At 41.7% G+C, this 20,377-nt stretch overlaps 1 protein-coding gene and 1 pseudogene across 6 annotated transcripts in view; one reads left to right on the top strand and one right to left on the bottom strand.

Annotated features, from left to right (window-relative positions):
- Positions 1 to 5,123: 5,123 nt before the first annotated feature.
- LOC140522691 (etoposide-induced protein 2.4 homolog) lies at positions 5,124 to 8,589 on the top strand (annotated as a pseudogene).
- A 2,301-nt stretch (positions 8,590 to 10,890) lies between these two features.
- Positions 10,891 to 20,377, bottom strand: part of MGAT1 (alpha-1,3-mannosyl-glycoprotein 2-beta-N-acetylglucosaminyltransferase) — a 23,680-nt gene continuing 14,193 nt past the window's right edge. For 5 of the 6 annotated variants that reach the window (XM_072641484.1, XM_072641481.1, XM_072641485.1 and 2 more), the window contains one exon: positions 10,891 to 13,886. In XM_072641484.1, coding sequence (XP_072497585.1) covers positions 12,354 to 13,697 — 1,344 coding nt within the window. In that variant the 5' untranslated portion in view covers positions 13,698 to 13,886 and the 3' untranslated portion in view covers positions 10,891 to 12,353. Of the gene's footprint in view, positions 13,887 to 19,235; positions 19,408 to 20,377 lie in introns of those variants that run through there. The other variant, XM_072641483.1, reaches the window with a different exon arrangement.

The raw sequence follows: 20,377 nt of genomic DNA, 5'->3' as shown, positions 1-20,377 counted from the left end.
CTGGCTGGAAAAATGCCCAGAAAAGGGAAAAGAAATAAGACTATTAAAGGCTACTTTCTTGGAGAACAGACATTTCCTCCCTTCCTTTCTGATGAGGAAGAACAATGCTTACCATCAGGCAAAGACACAGAAATCAAGGCTTCTGTGTCCCAGCCCACCCAATGGGCTCAGGCCATGGAAGAGCTCAAAAGGAATTTTGAAAATCAAGTTAGAGAGGTGGAGGAAAAACTGGGAAGAGAATTGAGAGAGATGAAAGAAAAGCATGAAAAGCAGATCAGCTCCCTGCTAAAGGAGAACCAAAAAAAATGTTGAAGAAATTAACACCTTGAAAACTAGCCTAACTCAACTGGCAAAAGAGGTTCAAAAAGCCAATGAGGAGAAGAATGCTTTCAAAAGCAGAATTAGCCAAATGGAAAGGGAGATTCAAAAGCTCACTGAAGAAAATAGTTCTTTCAAAACTAGAATGGCACAGATGGAGGCTAAGGACTTTGCGAGAAAGTATGATATCACAGAACAAAGAGAGAAGAATGGAAAAAGGGAAGATAATGTGAAATATCTCATTGGAAAAACAACTGACAGATTCAGGAGAGACAATTTAAAAATTTTGGGACTACCTGAAAGCCATGATCAAAAGAAGAGCCTAGACATCATCTTCCATGAAATTATCAAGGAAAACTGCCCTGAGATTCTAGAACCAGAGGACAAAATAAATATTCAAGGAATCCACAGAACACCGCATGAAAGAGATCCAAAAAGAGAAATTCCTAGGAACATTGTGGCCAAATTCCAGAGTTCCCAGGTCAAGGAGAAAATATTGCAAGCAGCTAGAAAGAAACAATTCAAGTATTGTGGAAATACAATCAGGATAACACAAGATCTAGCAGCCTCTACCTTAAGGGATTAAAGGGCATGGAATAGGATATTCCAGAAGTCAAAGGAACTAGGACTAAAACCAAGAATCACCTACCCAGAAAAACTGAGTATAATACTTGGGGGGAAAAAATGGTCTTTCAATGAAATAGAGGATTTTCAAATTTTCTTGTTGAAAAGACCAGAGCTGAAAAGAAAATTTGACTTTCAAACACAAGAATCAAGAGAACCATGAAAAGGTGAACAGCAAAGAGAAGTCATAAGGGACTTACTAAAGTTGAACTGTTTTACATTCCTACATGGAAAGACAATATTTGTAACTCTTGAAACATTTCAGTATCTGGGAACTGGGTGGGAGTACACACATACACATGCACACACGCACACATACATAGAGACAGAGTACACAGAGTGAATTGAAGAGGATGGGATCATATCTTAAAAAAAAAATGAAATCAAGCAGTGAGAGAGAAATATATTGGGAGGAGAAAGGGAGAAATTGAATGGGGCAAATTATCTCTCATAAAAGAGGCAAGCAAAAGACTCATTAGTGGAGGGATAAAGAGGGGAGGTGAGAGAAAAACATGAAGTCTACTCTCATCACATTCCACTAAAGGAAAGAATAAAATGCACACTCATTTTGGTAGGAAAACCTATCTCACAATACAGGAAAGTGGGGGACAAGGGGACAAGCAGGGTAGGGGGGATGATAGAAGGGAGGGCATGGGGAGGAGAATGCAATTTGAGGTCGACACTCATGGGGAGGGATAGGATCAAAAGAGAATAGAAGAAATGGGGGACAGGATAGGATGGAGGGAAATATAGTTAGTCCTATACAACACAACTATTATGGAAGTCATTTGCAAAACTACACAGATTTGGCCTATATTGAATTGCTTGCCTTCCAAAGGGAAGGGGTGGAGAGGGAGGGAGGTAAAGAAGTTGGAACTCAAAGTGTTAGGATCAACTGTAATGTTATTACCACTAGGAAATAAGAAATACAGGTAAAGGGGTAAAGAAAGCTATCTGGCCCTACAGGACAAAAGAGAAGACAGAGACAAGGGCAGAGAGGGATGATAGAAGAAAGAGTAGATTGGTCACAGGGGCAATTAGAATGCTTGGGTTGGGGGGGAGGGGAGAAAAGGGGAGAAAATTTGTAACCCAAAATTTTGTGAAAATGAATGTTAAAAATTAAATAATAAAGTTATTGAAAAAAAATAAAAAATAAAAAAATAAAAAAATAAAAATTAAAAAAAATTAGATTGTTAGTTTTGGACTCAGGAAGACCTAGATTTCAGTCTTGCTTTTGATGTATACTGGCCACGTGGCCCTATACAAATTACTTATCTCCTGAGAACTCTAGTGAAACCTCTAATACTATAAACTGCAGATGAGTTGCCAACCTAGATTCATAGAGGGAATTTCTGTATCCAGCTCTCTAGAGAATTAAACTATAGATCCAGTCCGTATCCTAACTACAGTGTGGTCTAGAAAAGCTTACATTTGCTCAATCATAGAGCCATTTCTTCCACTATTCCTCACCTTCTCATATTCTAGTCATATACCTTTTGTTAAAGACAAAATATTCATGATGTATATCCGTATCTATTTCATTATATTGATTATTTAATCTATTATTTTGAAACAGAGCTCTGATTTTATTGGTATAGGAAATTCCTGATGTGGAAATTTCTTTTACTTATGCAAGTTAGTGACTATTCTGCAATTTATAGTCTTAGTGAGTTACCTAGGGCACTAAAAAGTTAAGTAAACTGCTCATAATCACACAGCTATTTTGTGTGTTAGGCATAGGATTAGACCCCAGGACTGTGTGTCTCCAAAGCTGGACATCTATACATTACACTACACTGCCTCTCTAGTTGTTCAATCATCTCAATCATCTCAGTCACGTCAACTCTTCAAGTCCTTTTGGTGTTTTCTTGACACGGATACTGTGAAATGGTTTACCATTTTCTTCTCTAGCTCATTTTACAGATGAGGAAACTGAGGTAAACAAGGTTAAGTGACTTTCTCTGGTTCATACAGCTAGTAAATGTCTGAGGCCAGATTTTGAACTCAGAAAGATAAGTTTCCTTGACTCCAAGCGTGGTGCTCTATCCACTGTGCCACCTCACTTCCCTTGCTTCTCTAAGGATATAGTTATATTTCACTCACTCATTCATTCTTTCATTCACTCATTCATTCATTTCCATGTAGAATTAGTATAATAGACATCTGGTAAAGGAACAGAACACATCTGACAGGATTACCTTACACTTCTAGCCTCCCTATCTACAGGCTGGGGAGCCTGCTTCTAGAGTAGTGATAGCATGTAAGGGAAATGTTTCATGGGGAACTTAAATCATGCATATGTATTGTGTAACTAGTTCTTATCTGCTTATCATCTACATGATAGGCAGCAACCTCTTTGAATGAAATTGTAGAACAAGAACAACCTCAGCCATTTTCTTTCTGGCTGCTATGCTCTTGATCTTGATGGGGTGCTGGGGTGCTTGGGTGCATGTGCTTGGGCCCCAATTCTAAAATCACATTTCTCTTTAAAAATCACATTTTTCCCTAGCCTCAAAACAATATCCTAGGCAGTTTTTCCCCAGCCCAAGGACACAGCCTGCCCCAGCAAAACTTACCTCTTTTCCTGATACAGCAGCTAGCTGTACCTATAGAATTTATTAGTCTGAACCAGCCGTGTACTGGCTGAATGGGCCGTGCACTGGGTATAACAATATTTACAACTCACTGACTAATCATATGTATCCTAAATTTAGACAAACCTATACTCCCTTACATTTATCTTGTCTAACAAGACATTGATGAGAGCAACCTGGTATTCCTGTGCCAGCCCTGACAGCTGGTTGACTTAGTGATGTTTCAGGTCTAAAAACCACACCTCCATGTAACCCCTCCCCACCCTTGGGTTATTTTTGGATGAACTTTCAGTAAAATACCTGTGCAGTATATACCCAAAGTACATGTTCCTTTAAGAACTAACCACTCCCTAATCCCACCCTGAATCACCTACTTAGCATATTTGGAACATGTTTCCTATAGAATATCCTATATAAACTTTACCTGTACCCCTCCCTCTAAGATTTCAGGTTCCCTAAGAACTCTTACCCACTGAAAAGTGTAATAAATCTTCACTTTGACCTCAACAATGCTTGTCTGTGAATTTGTCTCCAGAAGACCCATGCAGAGAGCTCCAGGCTTGGAGTTACTGTCCCCAACCTCCCCCTTCCAGCCTTCATCAATCTGATTCCTTTTGCTAGTAGTCTGGTGAGAGACAATGCTGTAAGGGGAGAAGTCTCATGCCCTCTCCACTAATTGTTCTTCTCCACTTTGCCTCCCTTGGTTTTTATTCTTTCATTTTAAGCATAAGTTTGAAAAGGTCAATAGAGTTGAATCCTGACACTCTAAAATCCAGATTTGACTGTCAGCCTGGCATCAATGCCCCCAAGGAACAAGGAGAGACCTTCTTGAATGACCTTTGGGACATACAACTAATAGATACAAGAACTTGTCTGGACATTAAGTCACAGATGAACATGAATAGAGACTCAAAGTTATATAGGAATCAATGCTATGGAGACACTAGATGAGCTAAGTCTGAGCCCATTATCCCCAGAGACCAATGTAGAGTAGAGTGTATGTTTGAGGTAATGGAGGGAAATGTGACTGTGTTTGTTCTTGCTATATTTTCGAAGTTTATATTTCTTTGTTAATGGATTAATGAATTTAATTTTCTTTAAATTTCTCTAATTAATGAATTAAAGAAAAATTCTTTGTCAATGGTTAAATGAAACTGGGCCATCAGTCACAACTTGTATTCTTGCTAAACTACCATATTCCCAGGAAAATTCTTCATTAGGAAACATCATCAGCTTTGGTACTCATACCCCATCAGTACCCTCAGTAACTTCTGCCTTCCTGATTGGGGAGCTGGAGAGTGGAGTAAAGAACTTCTGTTAAAGCCCCCATGTGAAAAGGGCATGCAGGCCAAGCATCCATTCATTTCCCACCAGTTTGCACTCCTTGCACATGAAGCACTCCCCTCCCCCCATTATATGCCAAATATATCTTTCCCTGTCCTCACTCCAACTTTTCAGCTTCCTTTTCATGTCATCTTCCTCCATTAGATTGTAAGCTCCTTGAGAGCAAAAAGTACCTTTTGTACTTCAGTTCTTAGCAGCATGCTTGGTATATAGAAGGCACTTAATAAATGTTTGTTGATTGACATGACTGAGGAGGCTCAGGCTGATGGTATTACAGACCTCAAAGCTCTCAAGGTACCCTGAGAACCCCAGGAAGATGTGGCAGCCCTTGTTCTGAAAGAATGAAGACAAAACATAATTGCTCCACTTGAACAAATTCTGTGGAGTGGCTGCATCATTCATACTTAATATTAGTCACCCATTACCAATCTCTGCACCAAAGCAAATCCAGAAGCTTCACTTCCATCATTAAGGGAGAGAAAAGTATCTACAGAAGAAATCCCATTTAGCTCCTCCAAAGCACCAATGTGCTAAATACAGTTTCAAATTCTGGGGCAAACTGGAATAACTCTTCAAATGCTTTATGATTTAAGTTTTGCCAAATAGTTTCTGATTGTACTGGGACCTTTGGCACAAAAGTGCTAATTACCAAACAAAGGCTAGTCATCCGAAGAGTAAAAGTGGGAAAACTAATATAAATAATACATTAGACTGGTATTTGACCAATTTAAAATACAAAACAATGTGGAAAGAATTTATAATAAAAAATTGTTGGGAAAATTGGATAGGATAGCCAAAAGAATGGATAAGTTGTGTATCTCAGTAGTGAAATATTTTAGAATGGATTGTTGATATTAGTATAAATTTAACAAAAAAATTTAATGGAATGTTATAGCTATTTTAATTGTGGAGAGGTGGAAAGTATATTCAATAAATTGAAGAAATTGTTGGAAATTGAAAGAATTTGAGGATTTAAATAAATATAAAATGTTTTGTACAACAAAAATAATGTATCCAGAATAAAAAGGACTGGGAGAAAAACCATATATATATATATATATATATATATATGTATGTATGTGTATGTGTGTGTGTGTGTGTGTATATATATATATATATATACACTTCAAATTAAAGTTTGATTTTTCAGAATCTAGAAGTAATCGATGTAAATTGATGGTGTTAACTACTAGGTAGCACTGATAGCTACAATATTGCTATCCATTTTCCTACAATAAAGCTATTCTCTATGGTATCAAACTTATGCATGTAGGTATGCCTGTATATGCATATGTATGTACATATATGTGCATGCACTTATATTTATATACATATGTATATAGGTATGTGTGTGTGTATAAATTTTCCTTTGTTAGGTACATTCCATCCCTGGTAAAGAAGCCATCAATTCTTTCTTTTAAACCGTGGTTCAAAAATCCAAATCCCCTTCTCAGACATCAAATTTTCAATTAGTCAATACTAGAGTGTGAAGTATAAACCAGGAACTATGGCTCAGATCTGGTTGAGTGGATTCAGTTTCTTCAGTGAAGTATAAGGCAAGGTCCTCAGCTGACAGAGTAGAGAGAGAATACCATGGAAGGTTTGACTAAGTATAAAAAGGTTTGGAATAGCCTCTATGGTAAGAAGGAGAGCAAGGAGATTAGGGCAGTGTAAGACATTGCTTTGCTACAGTGAGGGCCTAGTTGAAATTATGTAATAAATTTATAGTGGACCCAGTTAAGAACATACATTCCTCGAGAGCAGACTGTCTCACTTTTATATCTTTATCCTCAGCACCTTAGCAAATGTGTGGCACATGATAATTTTTAAAAATGCTTTTTTATCAGGGCAACTGAGTAGGCTCTGTCATTCTAGGCTCTTCATAATGACAAATTCCAGGGTCCTTCTCTTTTCACTGTAGTTAATAGTTTGTGTGGCACAAATAATTGTTGTTGTTGTTGTGTTTGTCCTTCGTTCTCTAAGAGGACCATGACATCAAGATGATGACATGACTTGCAGTTGACTTTGATTTGAGTGAGAGAGGGCTGTACAAGGTCACCTACCTCACTTTCTTCTTCTGAGCCATCTGGATCCAGTGGCCTGATATTCATCAGGATGGTTGGAGATGGCCCAGGATGCAATGGGAGACCCTGACCCTTTCAGGCTAAGGTCTTATAGCATTCTCACTTGGAGTGAGATACACCCATTCAATGAATAGGCTTCTTTAAGTAGTTGCTCAAGGGATGGAAGGCTGACAGTGTCAGAATGTTTCTCCATGTCCTTGCCAGGGGAATCAGTGACTCCATCTGGGGCCTCTGCAACCTTCACCAAGCTGGATGCCTGAATCCAAGAGGAAGAGCAGCACTGAAGAGCATGTTGTGTTCTAGCACAAAGAGGAGCCCAGAAATGTAAACATGAAAGTGAACCAAGGAGACTGAGCAGAGTTTTCCATTTCTATGATTGGAAAGGAGTATTCTGGCTGAGTATCCTATCTTTGTGCTTCAGTCAGTAACAGCTCAAATTACTGATCCCCTTCTTTGTGGAGATATCTGGTCCTGGCTTGAGAGTATCTTCACCTCTAGCTTCAGCGCTGTCTGGATACTCCTTCAGTTTGTACTCAGTAAAGTTGAGAATAGGCAGCTAGGTGGGAAAGTGGAGAGAGTGGGGGACCTGAAATGAGGAAGCTCATCTTCCTAAGTTCAAATCCAGTCTTAGACTGTGTGACTCTGGGCAAGTCACTTAACTGTTTGCCTCATTTTACTCATCTGTAAAATGAGATGGAGAAGGAAATGGCAAACCACTCCAGCATCTTCTCCAGACCCCCAAGAAAGGGGTCATGAAGAGTCAGACATGACCGAAAAACAACTAAACCACAAAAGTGAATGCCACATTGCTTCAGGATAGTGTTAATCTAGCATTTGAGGGGTCTGGGAGGAAGCCTAGGTCATTTCCAAGTGTTGGCAAGATCATCCTTGACAACTTCTTACTATGGACACACCCTTTCTCTGACTCAGAAAATGTTTCTTCTTCTATTCCCGATCTATCTTATTCACCAGTTGGTCGGTTTTTTTGTATGTCTCTTCTCTACTCACTCTATTATTTTGAGTATCAGTAGTTTAACAAAGGAATTAAAATACATCAGCAATTATACAACATTAAAAGGAACTGACTGTGCGGCTCTTGTTTTGGTCTCCTCTCAGGTTTCTTCAAAGCAATGCAGTCTTCTTATATCATCAGTAGCTGCTTCTTCTCTATCTTCTTTGTCCACCATCAGCACCAATGAAGCAAAGACCCCTGAGAAAATCTACCTCTTTCAGTTACACCTCTTATCCTTGATGACCTTCCTAAGCAAGAGACTTCCAAAAGAATCTACCTGCAGTCTGCCCTGGGTAGCTCAACCTCTGCCAAGAAGTTCTCCCTTTACCACACCCATCTCCTGCTAAAGTGAAGGTTGCTGAGCTGCCTCCGAAGAGGATGGGTTTGATGAGAGGCAATGGTTGCTCCTTCCTCTGTTTCCCCTCATGCAAGGAAAGCAGTACTCAATTTGTCAAGGGTCTTCTGCCCATTCCTATCATTCCCTTTGAGGATTTGGAATTTTCATGTTTTATTACATTAGAATCTTTTTGACACCACTATGTGGATTTTTTTTTTTAACACCATTGTGTTTCTAAAATGACTGCAAATTTTTCTGTAATTGTTTCCTTTCTATGATGGGGGGGAGGGGGGTGCAGGGTCTAGTCCTTGGTCCTGTGCATATCAAAAAAAAAGTACAATTTAAAAGAAATTAAACAAGAGGGGACTTCAGGTTTCTTGTGGGAATAAGTGTGGAATGATTTGTGAATATCATGATGTTTAAAGAACCCAAGATCTTTTTCGGGTCCAAAAAGGGGGAATTTAGAGTAAATGGGCTGTTTATCACATGTAATTGATGGGAGTTCTACAGTACTGATATGAAACAAGGGTCTCATCTCTTTCACAAAAGGGATTGGCTTTACAAACTCAGTTGACTAAGAACTAAGTGAAATTGTCCTGGTCTCCATTCCCAGGCCAATGAATTGCCTGAAATTGACCAGACATTGTCACTTCCATCCTTTGATTACTTTGTAGGTCTCCCAAACTCCTCTCCAGATTCCCAAGCTTTCTTTATGGACTTTTGGTTGCTATGTAAAACAACATACCTTGTGAAACTGAGATGCCTAATTCCTCCCACTTACAACCTCATCATTCTATCTGCCTTAGCACCTTTTACAAATAAACCGTTTCCCAGCTCCCTCCTAGGACACCCCAGCACTGGCTGTGTGGTTCCCTGGGCTGCAATTCACTTGCCCCAGTTAAAGACCTCCATTTTGTTGTATTGTCTGTTTTCATAAAAATTCATGTTTCACACATTTAGTAGTTTGGTTCTCAAAAACTCTTTTGTGAGCTTGCAATTGGTCAATTCACTTTTTCACGGATAAAGGGTTTTTATGTATATTCACCTCTTCTGTTTCATAAAGGGAGATAGATCTAGGTTCCAGAGCACTTCTCATACATAAAAAATTCCCATAAGGCAAGGGGGAAAAAGAGATAAATAGCTAGGTGGTACAATAGATAAGAACCCTAGACCTCAGCAAATTCAGCCTCAGATGCTTACTAGTTGTGTGACCTTGGGCAAGTTACTTTTTTGTCTTGTAAAATGTGAATAAATAGCACCTGCCTCACAGGGCTGCTATGAGGACCAAATGAGATATTTGGAAAAGTACTTAGTGCCTGGCACAAAATAAATGCTTATGTTTGCCACTACCACCCTTTCTCTTCCTCTTCCCCTTACTCTAAACATTTAAGAAAGTCCCTGGGGAGGAAGGTTAGTTAGCCGATGAAACTCCTCTCAGAATTTTTCACAAGAAAAAATGTTACAGAAAATGTTAAGAGTTGGCTGTGGGTAGGTGATTGTGAGATTTTAATTGGGGAAATAGTCACTAAACATTTATTAAGCACTTATTATTATGTGCCAGGCTAATGCTCATCACTCTGGTCCTAAGCATCAAATAGAAAATGATACACAATGAGATTTTGTGCCCAAAAATTATTTGTAAAGCATATGGTTAAAAGACTTCTACTTAAGTGCCTCTAAAATGCTCTAAGATCCTTTGTAAAAGATTTTAAGGCAACCTTACAAAGAATCACTTCTATAAAGCAACCTTACAAAGAATCACTTCTATCGCTTAGTCTAGCAGCTGCAGAGGCAATTTGGGGGAGGCAAATTTAAAATTGTTGAGTGTTTCAGTAATTTGAAAAGTCAATATAAACTTCTGGACTTGTTTTCCACAATAAAATTAAAGGTCTTTATAATTTAAAAAAAAAGTTTTTTAATTCATTAATTTCTCCCTCCAAATACACACAATCTCTTTCATCACCAGCATTCTAATGGTCCCTTTCCAAACTCTGATTCCGGAAATTTCTTCAGGCTTTCTAGAGTGTCTTTCTGCTCAAGTTCTCTCAGCATCCTTGAGGACACTTTCATCTAATTTATGACAGGTTCTTCATAAACTCTTCAACTATTTTGAGAGCTTTCCTCTCTACCACTTCTACTAACCTTTGGAAGTCTTCCTGTCAGGTAAATTACTTTTTACAATAAAGCCAGCACTCTCATTTTGCTATCTTCAGTTTGGTAAGATCAAGGTCTAAGGCTCTAATATCCTTTCCGAAACCTTCAAAATATATGGGAATCTGGATTCCTGGGAGCTTCAACCTTTCCAGTCTCTCCCTTGGGGAGAATTAACCATTTTATTCCATAGGACTGAAAGCTCTTTTCCCATTTTCATGACCTCTTTCCCTAGGTTTTTCTCCTCTCATTTTCCCAGCACTCCCTTTTCCCTTTATGCCACTTTATCTCTTTCCATCCCTTGTGTTCTATATTCCTTCATTTATTTCCTCCCTTCTCTCTTGCTTTTTTCTCTATTCTCTTTTTCTCCCATCATCCCTCAGCTATTCTCACACCCATCCTTCTTCAGAACAGAGAGACAAGAGCTTTTCAAATGACAATCTTTATTTTATTCTGGAAAATAATTACGCAACTTCAATTTTCTTCCATGAAGTTGAGGTCAGGCAGGAAAGAAAAATATAAATGACCAAATTCCTCATCCAACCACCATCACTATCCTCATCTCCCAAGAAATAAAGGGGTTGAAGATAAGAGAGGGTATAACTTCCCTTATCTGTGTTAGGAAAACAGTTACACAAGTGGAGAAGAGGGGCTAGCTGCTAATGGCATTGACCATGCTTGCTCCTCAGGATTCCACCATTGGGGAAGAGGGAAAACAGAAAAGTCACACATCCAGAGACAAACCAACCTACATAATCAACAAGGGAGTTGAACCCAGGTGAAAATGCAAGGGGCACAGAGAACGAGACTCTCACTCTTTCATCACCCATTTGAAGCTACACCCTCCTAAATAATCTAGGAGAACTAGTTTCATGGAGGCCAGAGGCTGCCACCTTGAAGAGTTTCCTCCAAATCAAATGAGGACTCTCCCAACTTTAAGCCCACCCCACAATCTTCCCTTAGTCCTGAGAATAGAGAACTGGAGAGATTTTACTTTTCCTCATTCAACTTTTCTTTCCAGAATTGGGAATTACTAAACTTCAGAGGAAGCAGGAAAATGAGACAACAGAAATGTAAAAAAAAAAAAAAAATGAAGAAAACAAAAATATAAACATAAAAGGTTATACCAATAAGAACATATGACACACACTGCACATACAGGAGAAACAAAGAGAATGAGACAGGATAAAGGTAAAAAAAAAAAATGTACAAACACCTAAAATTCAGTAATGTGTTCCCTGGCTCCCCTTTGGTGTGTTCTTGTTTTGGCCACAAGCACATATATGTTCCCAATTCAAGCCCTTAGAAAAGGGGATGGATCAAGTAGGAGGAACAGGGGTAGGGATCGTAACATCATAGATTTAGAATTAGAACTGTTAAAAGTCAACTAGTCCAACTTTTTCAATCAAGAGATGAAGAAACTGAGGCCCAGCAGGGGGGAAGCACACTCTAGCTAGAGAGGACAGTAGTAGAGGGAAAAAAATCAAGCCAGCACATAATAAAGAAGTCTCAACCAGAGAAAAACCTCTGAAGATTTTAACTTTCTTAAGATTTTCATGAGAAAACCAAAACTATCTAAAGGAAAGACTAGGTCTCCTGGCTTCTGTAGGGTAGGGGGCTGAATCTTTTTCTCCATCTTACAAAACTCCTGCCCAGAGCCCCAATATTCCACAATAAAGCTTTCCCATTCCTGACAGTATATAAACCAAGTATCTCACACTCTTGGCCCAGGTGGAGAAAATGCACTCGAATGCCACTTGGAAAAAGAAAAAAAATCAGAACTGGTAAAAAAAAACACACACACGCACACACACACAAAAAGAACAATGCAGTCTATAGACAAGACTCTCCAACTCTTCCTATAGAGGACCGGAGAGTAGTTGCCACTGCTAACTCCAGGTAGGATCATAACCAGTCCAGTCTTGTGGAGGTGCCAAGTACACCCGGCGGCCCCGGAACAGAAAACTGACAATGCCCCGATAGCCAGCTCGGGGAACACCTGACTTGAGATCATCCATGACCCCTAGAGCCTTAGCAAAAGCTCTGAAGCTGTCCCGTCCTCTGTACTGAACCCGAACTTCCCCTAATTCCTGTTTCTGGTTGCCTTTTAGCTCCTCCACTTGCACTTGGGGAGCTGCATAGACTCGGGCAGAAAAATCCCGATCATAGACTTCCCGTTTCAGATAGGACAAGTCCAACTGTGTGAAGGGCACAAAACCTTGGTTCAACTTGATGAACTTAAGGTGCTGGTCAAAGAATTGCCCTTGGCTCACCCCTTTGCGACCAAAGGTCATTGTCCGAGAGATCTCTGGTCTTAAGCAAGCTCTATCTCGACGTTGCTCTGGTTGCCGCATCCAGTCATCCCAAAAGGCCTTTGGCCACTTGGGCTCTAGTTCATCCCACAGCTCAGCCAGTAGTAGCCACCCCAGGCCTGGGAAAAAGTCTGTTCGATAGAGAAGATCAGGCCTTGTCGCATCCACCATCTGCTCCTTGCCATTATCATTCCAGGCTGAAACACACCACAGTGATGGATCAGTCCTCAGAAGCGGGTATGTTGCTTGAAAATATTCAAAAAAGTCTGGAGCCACTTCCAGGTCATCCTCCACCACCACAGCTGCCTGATATTTGAAGGTACGGAAGATTTGGCTCAAGGCCCAACGGTAATGACGGGCAATCTTATAATAGCCCTGGAATTTTCGGTGCTCAGTTGGGACAGGTATACTGCTAAGGTCAGGTTGTTTAATGTGCATGATGGCATTGCCATACGATGCAATGACCTGGGCCGTTGCCTTGTGTCCACAGTCCTGGCTCACAATAATGGGAAAACGCTCAGCTGATGGCCTGTAGTGGAGAAGCTTATCCAGGCAACGACGGACTGTGCTACGATCACAAGCAATGACTAAAATGGGGAGAACAGATGTTGTAGGGGCTAGGGTTGGGTGGGAGACAGCAGGAGGGCCTGCAGTAGCCACCTGTTGTCTCCGGTTCCACAATACACTGTGCTTCTGAATCTGCTGTAGCAGCCCCTGCTGTCGCTCCAGTTCTATCTCAGCTTCCTGGGCCAGACGGATCACTCGTCGGGTAAGGCCAGCGGGGTCATCAGCAAAGGGGTCCTCAGATGATGGGCCACCGGGCAAGGGTCGGGCCCAGAAGAAGAAGAGGAGCAGGGCGTTCCAGGCCACAAAAAGAATCGCACCCCAAAGCACCAGCCCTGCAGACTGCTTCTTCAGCATCCTGACCCCTCACAAGAGGGGTTAGAAGAAGTTGCTGCAGAAGGGACTGGGGTGGGTAGGGGGGATGATATGGGAGAAGAGGGGTGAAGCTGGAGAGGGAGCACCTTTTATCCTCTTTGCTCAGCCCACTGGCCTGGTGTCTGAGAAGATACTTTCGGTAGTCTGGAGGATCAGACAGCAGCCATGGACCTGGAGAAAGAGAAAAGTATAGTAAACATAAAAAATGAATGTTAATTCAAGATCATACACAGTTCAAGAATGGTAGCTAGAGAGGCATAGGAACAGAAGCAAGGGAATGAAGGATATTAAGATGTCTCCTTCCCTGAAGGAATTCTCAGAACAAGTCTCCCTCTCACTTCCCCCAAATGTGGCCATCCAATATATAGGACAAAAGATTATAATGGGATACCCCTAAAAAGCAAGTTTTCAAAGACAGTCAACTGATAAGGACTAGTAATAAGGGAGAGAATCAATCAAACAAGAAGCAAAAGAAAAAGCAGAAACAACCTGTACCCTCAAGGAGACTTTATTTTAATAGAGGCGACAGCATATACACAGCTACACTTTAGGAAAATAAGCATTTGGCCGCTGCCTGAAAGATAGATTGGTCTGGGGATAGACTTGAAGCATGAGGTCCCAAGTACAGTCATCATTTGGTTCTGTATTGACAAATCCACACACGATCTCCACTCTCTTTGGGAGCCTCCAAACACCTCCATTCCTCTCTTCTGATATACTCAAGTAAGAGGACTCAAAAATTGGTGTAAAAAATTATTTCAAAATTAAAGGGATATGGTCCACAACTCTGAACAGTCTAGTATACTGATGTGGTAAAGTTTTTTTACAGATTCAATAATCTGCAACAAACTACCTTTTATAACCAAGCCAGTCTATGCAACAGAGCAGTCTGTTTTCATTATGAGGTCCCTCCTCATCCCCAGCTAATTTCATTCCCTTCTTTCCACTCCATCTCTTCCCCTACTTTCCACAAGATTTCCACTAGAATGTCCTTTTGCTCCAGGCCCTTTAGTCAGAAGACCTGAATTCAAATCTTAACCTCTGACACTTACTACCTAATACTATCTTGGCTGAATCATTCAACTTGTCCAAGTTTCTCATCTATAAAGTGGATTTTAATACCTGTTCTTTCTACTTCAAAAGATCATCATAGAATATTGTACAGAATAGTCTAATTTATAGGATAATATACAGATCAAATGGGATCTAGTAGGCATAAGTACTTTACAGGAAACTATAAAGCAGTTAATGGATGATGTAAAGTATTATCATTACTACCCTCTGACTAGCTATTTAATAACCTATCCAGTCATTCTTTTAACTCCTTTGCCAAGTATCTGGATTCTCATTCACCCAGATCTCTTCAGAACTTTAATACCTTCCTAAAAGATCTTTAAAGTGACCACATCAAAGACTTTTCGAACATTGCCCCTGTAATTTGCCTATCGTTCACATCCCCAACTGTCCACTTTAATTTTCCAGAAATTTTAACTTTAACATCAATCTCCTCTTATTGCAACTCACAAAAGTTTCCAGGACTTCTGCTTTCTACTTCTTACTTTCTACATAACAAACTAGATAAATATCCCTTTGTCCTCCTCCTTTCCACCCTCCCGCCCCACCCCCCATTCGTCCACAGCTCTTATTCTTGCTTATAAGTTCATTGCTTTCATAATATTCTCCTGCAGCTTCCCTCCAGCCCCAACTCCAAGGATAAGGTATTATGCTTTGTCTGGGAGGTTATCCTCTCAGCTGCTGACAGAGCAGTGAGCAGATTCCAGACCATCAAGGTGCCTTCTTTCCCAATAACGAGGAGCTAAACTGGTGACACAGCCTACTTGGTAAATACCAGGAACAAGCCTACTTGCAGCTACTTCCCCATTCCATAATTCTTTTGCTGAATTAACCTAACCTTCTGGAGAGATGAGAGTGGACAGGGGAGGAAGGAGTGGCCAAAACACATTGGTTAATTCTGAACCATCAGTGCTAACAGGCAAATTTCTTAAGTCCTCTAGGATATTGAGGGCCTAAATCAAAACCCCATGTGGTCTGCTAATTCTTCCCTTTCCCGCTACCTCTTCTTTTCCAAACCAGCACTTCAGACACATATCTGTAGTGGTAGAGGGAACTCACCTGTCATGCCACTGGTCTTCCAGGACCCACAACTAATTCTTTAGCCCTAAAAAGATGCAACTTGAATCACACTTTCCCAGTCACTTAGGTTTCCTGGATCCTCAAATAAGATCCCTGCCCTCAATCCAAACCCCATCTCCTTCTCATCCCCAATAATGGAAGAATATGAGGTAAGATGAACTCACTTTCTAGAACTTTGCTCAGTCCTTTCAGTCAAGTCCAGTTTTCTTGGCAAAGATACTAGGGTGGTTTGCCATTTCCTTCTCCAGCTCATTTTACAAATGAGGAAATTGAGGCAAACAGGGCTAAGTGACTTTCCCAGGGTCATGGAAATAGTAAGTACCTGAGGCTGGATTTGAACTCAGTAAGATGAGCCTTCCTGACTTCAGGCCTGGCACTCTATCTTTCTATCCAGTGGTATTAAATGCTTAACTTTACTGTGTTGAAATTCCTTTGGTATGAAGTGAATGTAATAAGCATACTAGAAATTAGGGGACCTGGGTTATAATTCACAGTGACTAGATATGTGACCACAGGGCAAACCACCTAACCTTTTCAGGATTTAGTTCCTTTGTGGGATAAGGGGTTTGGAATAAATCCTTTTCATTACTAATATTCTATGCTATTATGGTAATATTTCTCTCTCCAGACCCACAAGGAGAAAAGGGTTCAAAGAATAGCTTGTAAATAGATATAACAAAACAACAGATATAAACAAACGCCCTGTGATAAAATAACCCCAAATAGCAGATAATCTGGAAATCTCATTTGAGATTACTTTGAACATATTAGAAACGGGTTTGGCACTTAACACAAAGCACTTAGATAAGTGGAAAGCACTTGCCAACAATAAGGACTTCAAGACATTAGTAAAAGTGAATTAAGAAAAGTTGTAATGAAGGTTGTAAGAAAGGGCTTTGAAGAGAAGAAAAAGTCTGATCTGGGGTATAAAATAGAAAGGGAGTGGGTTGAGAAAGAGAGGTATATTCTGTCAGGAGGCAAACAGACAAGAAGATGATGACCTCTCCAAAGGCCTTCTTAGCCAAAAGTTTATAGAATTGAAGCCCCACCCTCTCCCTTCTTCCAACACACATAAAAACACTCAGGCAAAACTGTAAGATCCATCAGTCAGTGAACATTTATTAACCCTAGAAGGCTGAAACTACATACTATTGTGGGGATACAAAGACAAAGGTGAAGCAGTCACTGACCTGAAGGGACTTACATTCCATATCAGAGAAGGCATGTACAAAAATAAACATGAGCTAAGTTTTTAGAGAGAGGCATTAGCAACTTGGGATAAGGTCTTGAGAGATTATCTTGCCCAAACCCTTCATTTCACTGATGGAGAAACTGAAGCCCAGGGAGGTTATGTTTGACTGCACAAGCTAGTACAAGTCTCACAGATGGAGAAAAATTGAGGCTCTGAAAAGCTGACTTGCTTAAAGGAACAAATAAGTACTATCTAGGGGGAGGATACAAGCGTAGCCTTCTTGACTTCAAGTGCAGTACTCCACCACCATACATACACATACTTGTAAGTAATCAATAAACCTAAATTTTGAATTTATGTCTTCTAACTCCAAATCCAGTGGGTTTTTCCCCTACTACACCATAAAGTAAACAAGTAAAAAGGGGAAAAAGGAAGTATTTATGAAAATATGGCCAATATGCAAAACCATCTCTTTGGCCTCCAGAATTAAAGTGTCTTGCCCCTAGATACCATCCACTCCTCAGTCTATTTTCTCCCCAAACCCAACTATCCCATCTCAGAGCCTCTCCCTCCACCTGCACTAAATTCCAGAAATGATACATGATTAATGTGGAAATATATTTAATATAACTGTACATGTATAGCCTATATCAGATTGCTTGCCATCTTGGGGAAGGGGGTGAGGAGGAAGAAAAAAAATTGGAACTCAAAATCTTATAAAAGTGAATGTTGAAACCTATCTACCTTTACATGTAATTGGAAAAATTAAGTAGAAAAAAAAAGAATGGCAATGTACTGCCCGGAAGCTTATACTACATAGGGCCAAAAGCTAAAACAGCTTTTGGTGCTCCTTTATAATCATGAAAATCTGATTTTGCTTCATTTAAGAAGGTAATAGGGTTTTCCAAAGACCTGGGTTAGAGACTGAAATAGAGATCCTTATCAGTCCTGTGCCTCCGGGTAAGTAACTCACTTTAACTTCTGAAAGCCAGTTTTTTCTCATATGTAAATGAGGTACAATAATGCTTATACTATTAATTCCACACAAAACTGTTGGGAGAAAAAAGCATTTGTAAGTTATAATGTACTAAATTAATATGAAAAATTACCAGAAAGAAAATAAATTCCAGAAATGATTCCAAGCACATTACTTCTGCAGTGACATCAGTTTTAGTTCCTCCTCTCTCTCCCCAGCCCTAAGTCCCTTCCAGGAACCTGGTGTCCCACAAAGTAGTAATTTCCCTCCCCTTCCTTGTCTCCAAATTACTTGCTCCTCCTTCCTCAGGATATAGAGACATTCTTCCCTTTCCAAACAAAATATTATATGGGATCATAGCTTTAGAGCTGGAGAATTCTCTCTAGTTTTTCTCCCCCAACTTCAAAATTCATCGACATCACAGCCCCAGATCCCCCTCATTCTTCACCAATTACTAGCTCTTTCAAAACTAGAATACGGACAAGAATAAATACGGGGCTCTGGGAAAAGGTCAAACAAAAACTCCCAATACGAACTCCTGGTCTGAAAAGCCACCGTTAAGCCAAGCTTAAAAGCGCACTCCGTCTTACACCTCTCCGGCCCTTCTCTCTGCCTTCCTCTTTCCCCCACACACAACTTCCCTTCCGTTTCACAACAACTCCCTCCTCGCTCCAGAAGATCCTTTCCACATCTGGTCGCCTGAATTCCAAATAGAGTACTCAGTGTTCCGACTTTCCTGAACTCTCCCTCAGGGGAAAAAATGAAGTAAATAAAATCCAGCGCACGAAAGAGAAACTGCGAAGTGCCCACAAGCCGGAGCCCTCGCTCACTCCAAGCTCCCGCAGCCTCACCGCCCCAACGCACGCACACCTCGGGCTCCCCAGCCCGCACTGGTCAGCGAGGGGAGGTCAGCCCCCACGCCGGCGGGCTGCGGTTGGGGTTGGGTTGATTTGTCCCGGACGGGGTGGGGGTGGGGAGTCCTGGGACCCAACAGACACTGCCCCTTCCTCCCGTCCGGGACGCCCCTCCACAGCCTCCTCGCACCCCGGGTGCCTGCCTCCCTGTCGCGGGCACTTCAAAGCCTCTGGTCCCAGTGAATTTTGACTGAGTCCCTCGGTCCCTCCCTCTCAGCCCAGGAGCCTCAGCCGCCTTCGCGGGTCCCCTAAACTTCCTGCCACTAAAAACTTTCCCCAGTTACCGAAGGGTCGCGCCCGTCGCCGCCTGCCGAGGGCCGGGGGCCGCTCGCCCGCACGACCCCGACTCCAGGAGCGACAGAGCACCGAAGGACGGCCGGCAGCCAGCGCCTTCCGCCCAGGATACCCCTTCCTGAGGCTCGAGCTGGGCCCGCCCCGGCAAGGCAACGTGGCCCTTCCCCCGAGGAAGGGAGGGGAGGGAGGGCAGGGGGGGGAGTTCCGCCCAGGAGGCGGGGTCGCCGGGGGCCGGGGCCGCCTCCGGGCCGAGAACCGGAGCCCGGGAGCCGACCCAGCCGCCAGCAGACCGCAAACGGTGGTGGCAGGCCGAGTCCTGGGGCGGAAAGCTGCCCCTTCTCTCCGTCGAAAACCCCGCTCTTTAGCCAAACCATGTAACCCTAACGCACGCCGGGCCCCAGCTCCCTTCCCTTGCCCCCCGCCCCCCTCCCATTTCGCTCCGTCTCTCATTCCATTCGAAACATTCATTCTGCTAGGGATTGAGAGCTGGGTCACAGGATCACCGGACGCTGGAGGCGATAAAGTCCATCAGTCAGCATTTATTAAGTGCCCAGTGTGTGCCAGACACTGGAAAACAGAATAAGGAACAGTTAAGTTCTCGCACTCCAGCTTACATTGTATGTAGGAAATGACACCTAAGCCAAACCGGGTTTGTGTTTTTGAGGGGAAAGAAAAAAGAGGCGGAAGCTCTAGCTCTGAAGGAAGCCAGGCACTGTGAGAGGTCGAGGAGAGGCCACAGGGGCTTCCAGGCAAAGGAAGCAGATAGGACGGCAGCACAGGGCTGTGCATGCAGAGAACAGCAAACAGGAAGGTCTGGGTGGAACGTAGAGGGCGTAAAGGGGAATACATCTTTTCCCAGCCAGGAAAGATAGGTTGGGGCTGGACTGAAGAGTTTGTGTTTTGTTCTTAAGGGAAAACACAGAAGCAATCGAGTCACTGAAGCTTTTTTTTTTTTCTGAACAGGGAAGTAACATGGTCGGACCTCTTAAGATTTTCAGTTCGGTAGCTATATGGAGGATCCATTGGAAGGAAAAGAGATTCGAGGCAAGAAGCCCAACTAAGAAGTTCAGGAGCCACACAGTTAAAGAAAAAAAAAGTAATTCAAGACTGAACTAGGGTGGCTGTGTTTTAA

The sequence above is a fragment of the Notamacropus eugenii genome, chromosome 2 (genome assembly GCF_028372415.1).
Source record: "Notamacropus eugenii isolate mMacEug1 chromosome 2, mMacEug1.pri_v2, whole genome shotgun sequence".
NCBI classification, from domain to species: Eukaryota; Metazoa; Chordata; class Mammalia; order Diprotodontia; family Macropodidae; genus Notamacropus; species Notamacropus eugenii.
Note: the sequence above shows the minus strand (reverse complement) of the source record. Positions and strands in the feature narration are given on the sequence as shown.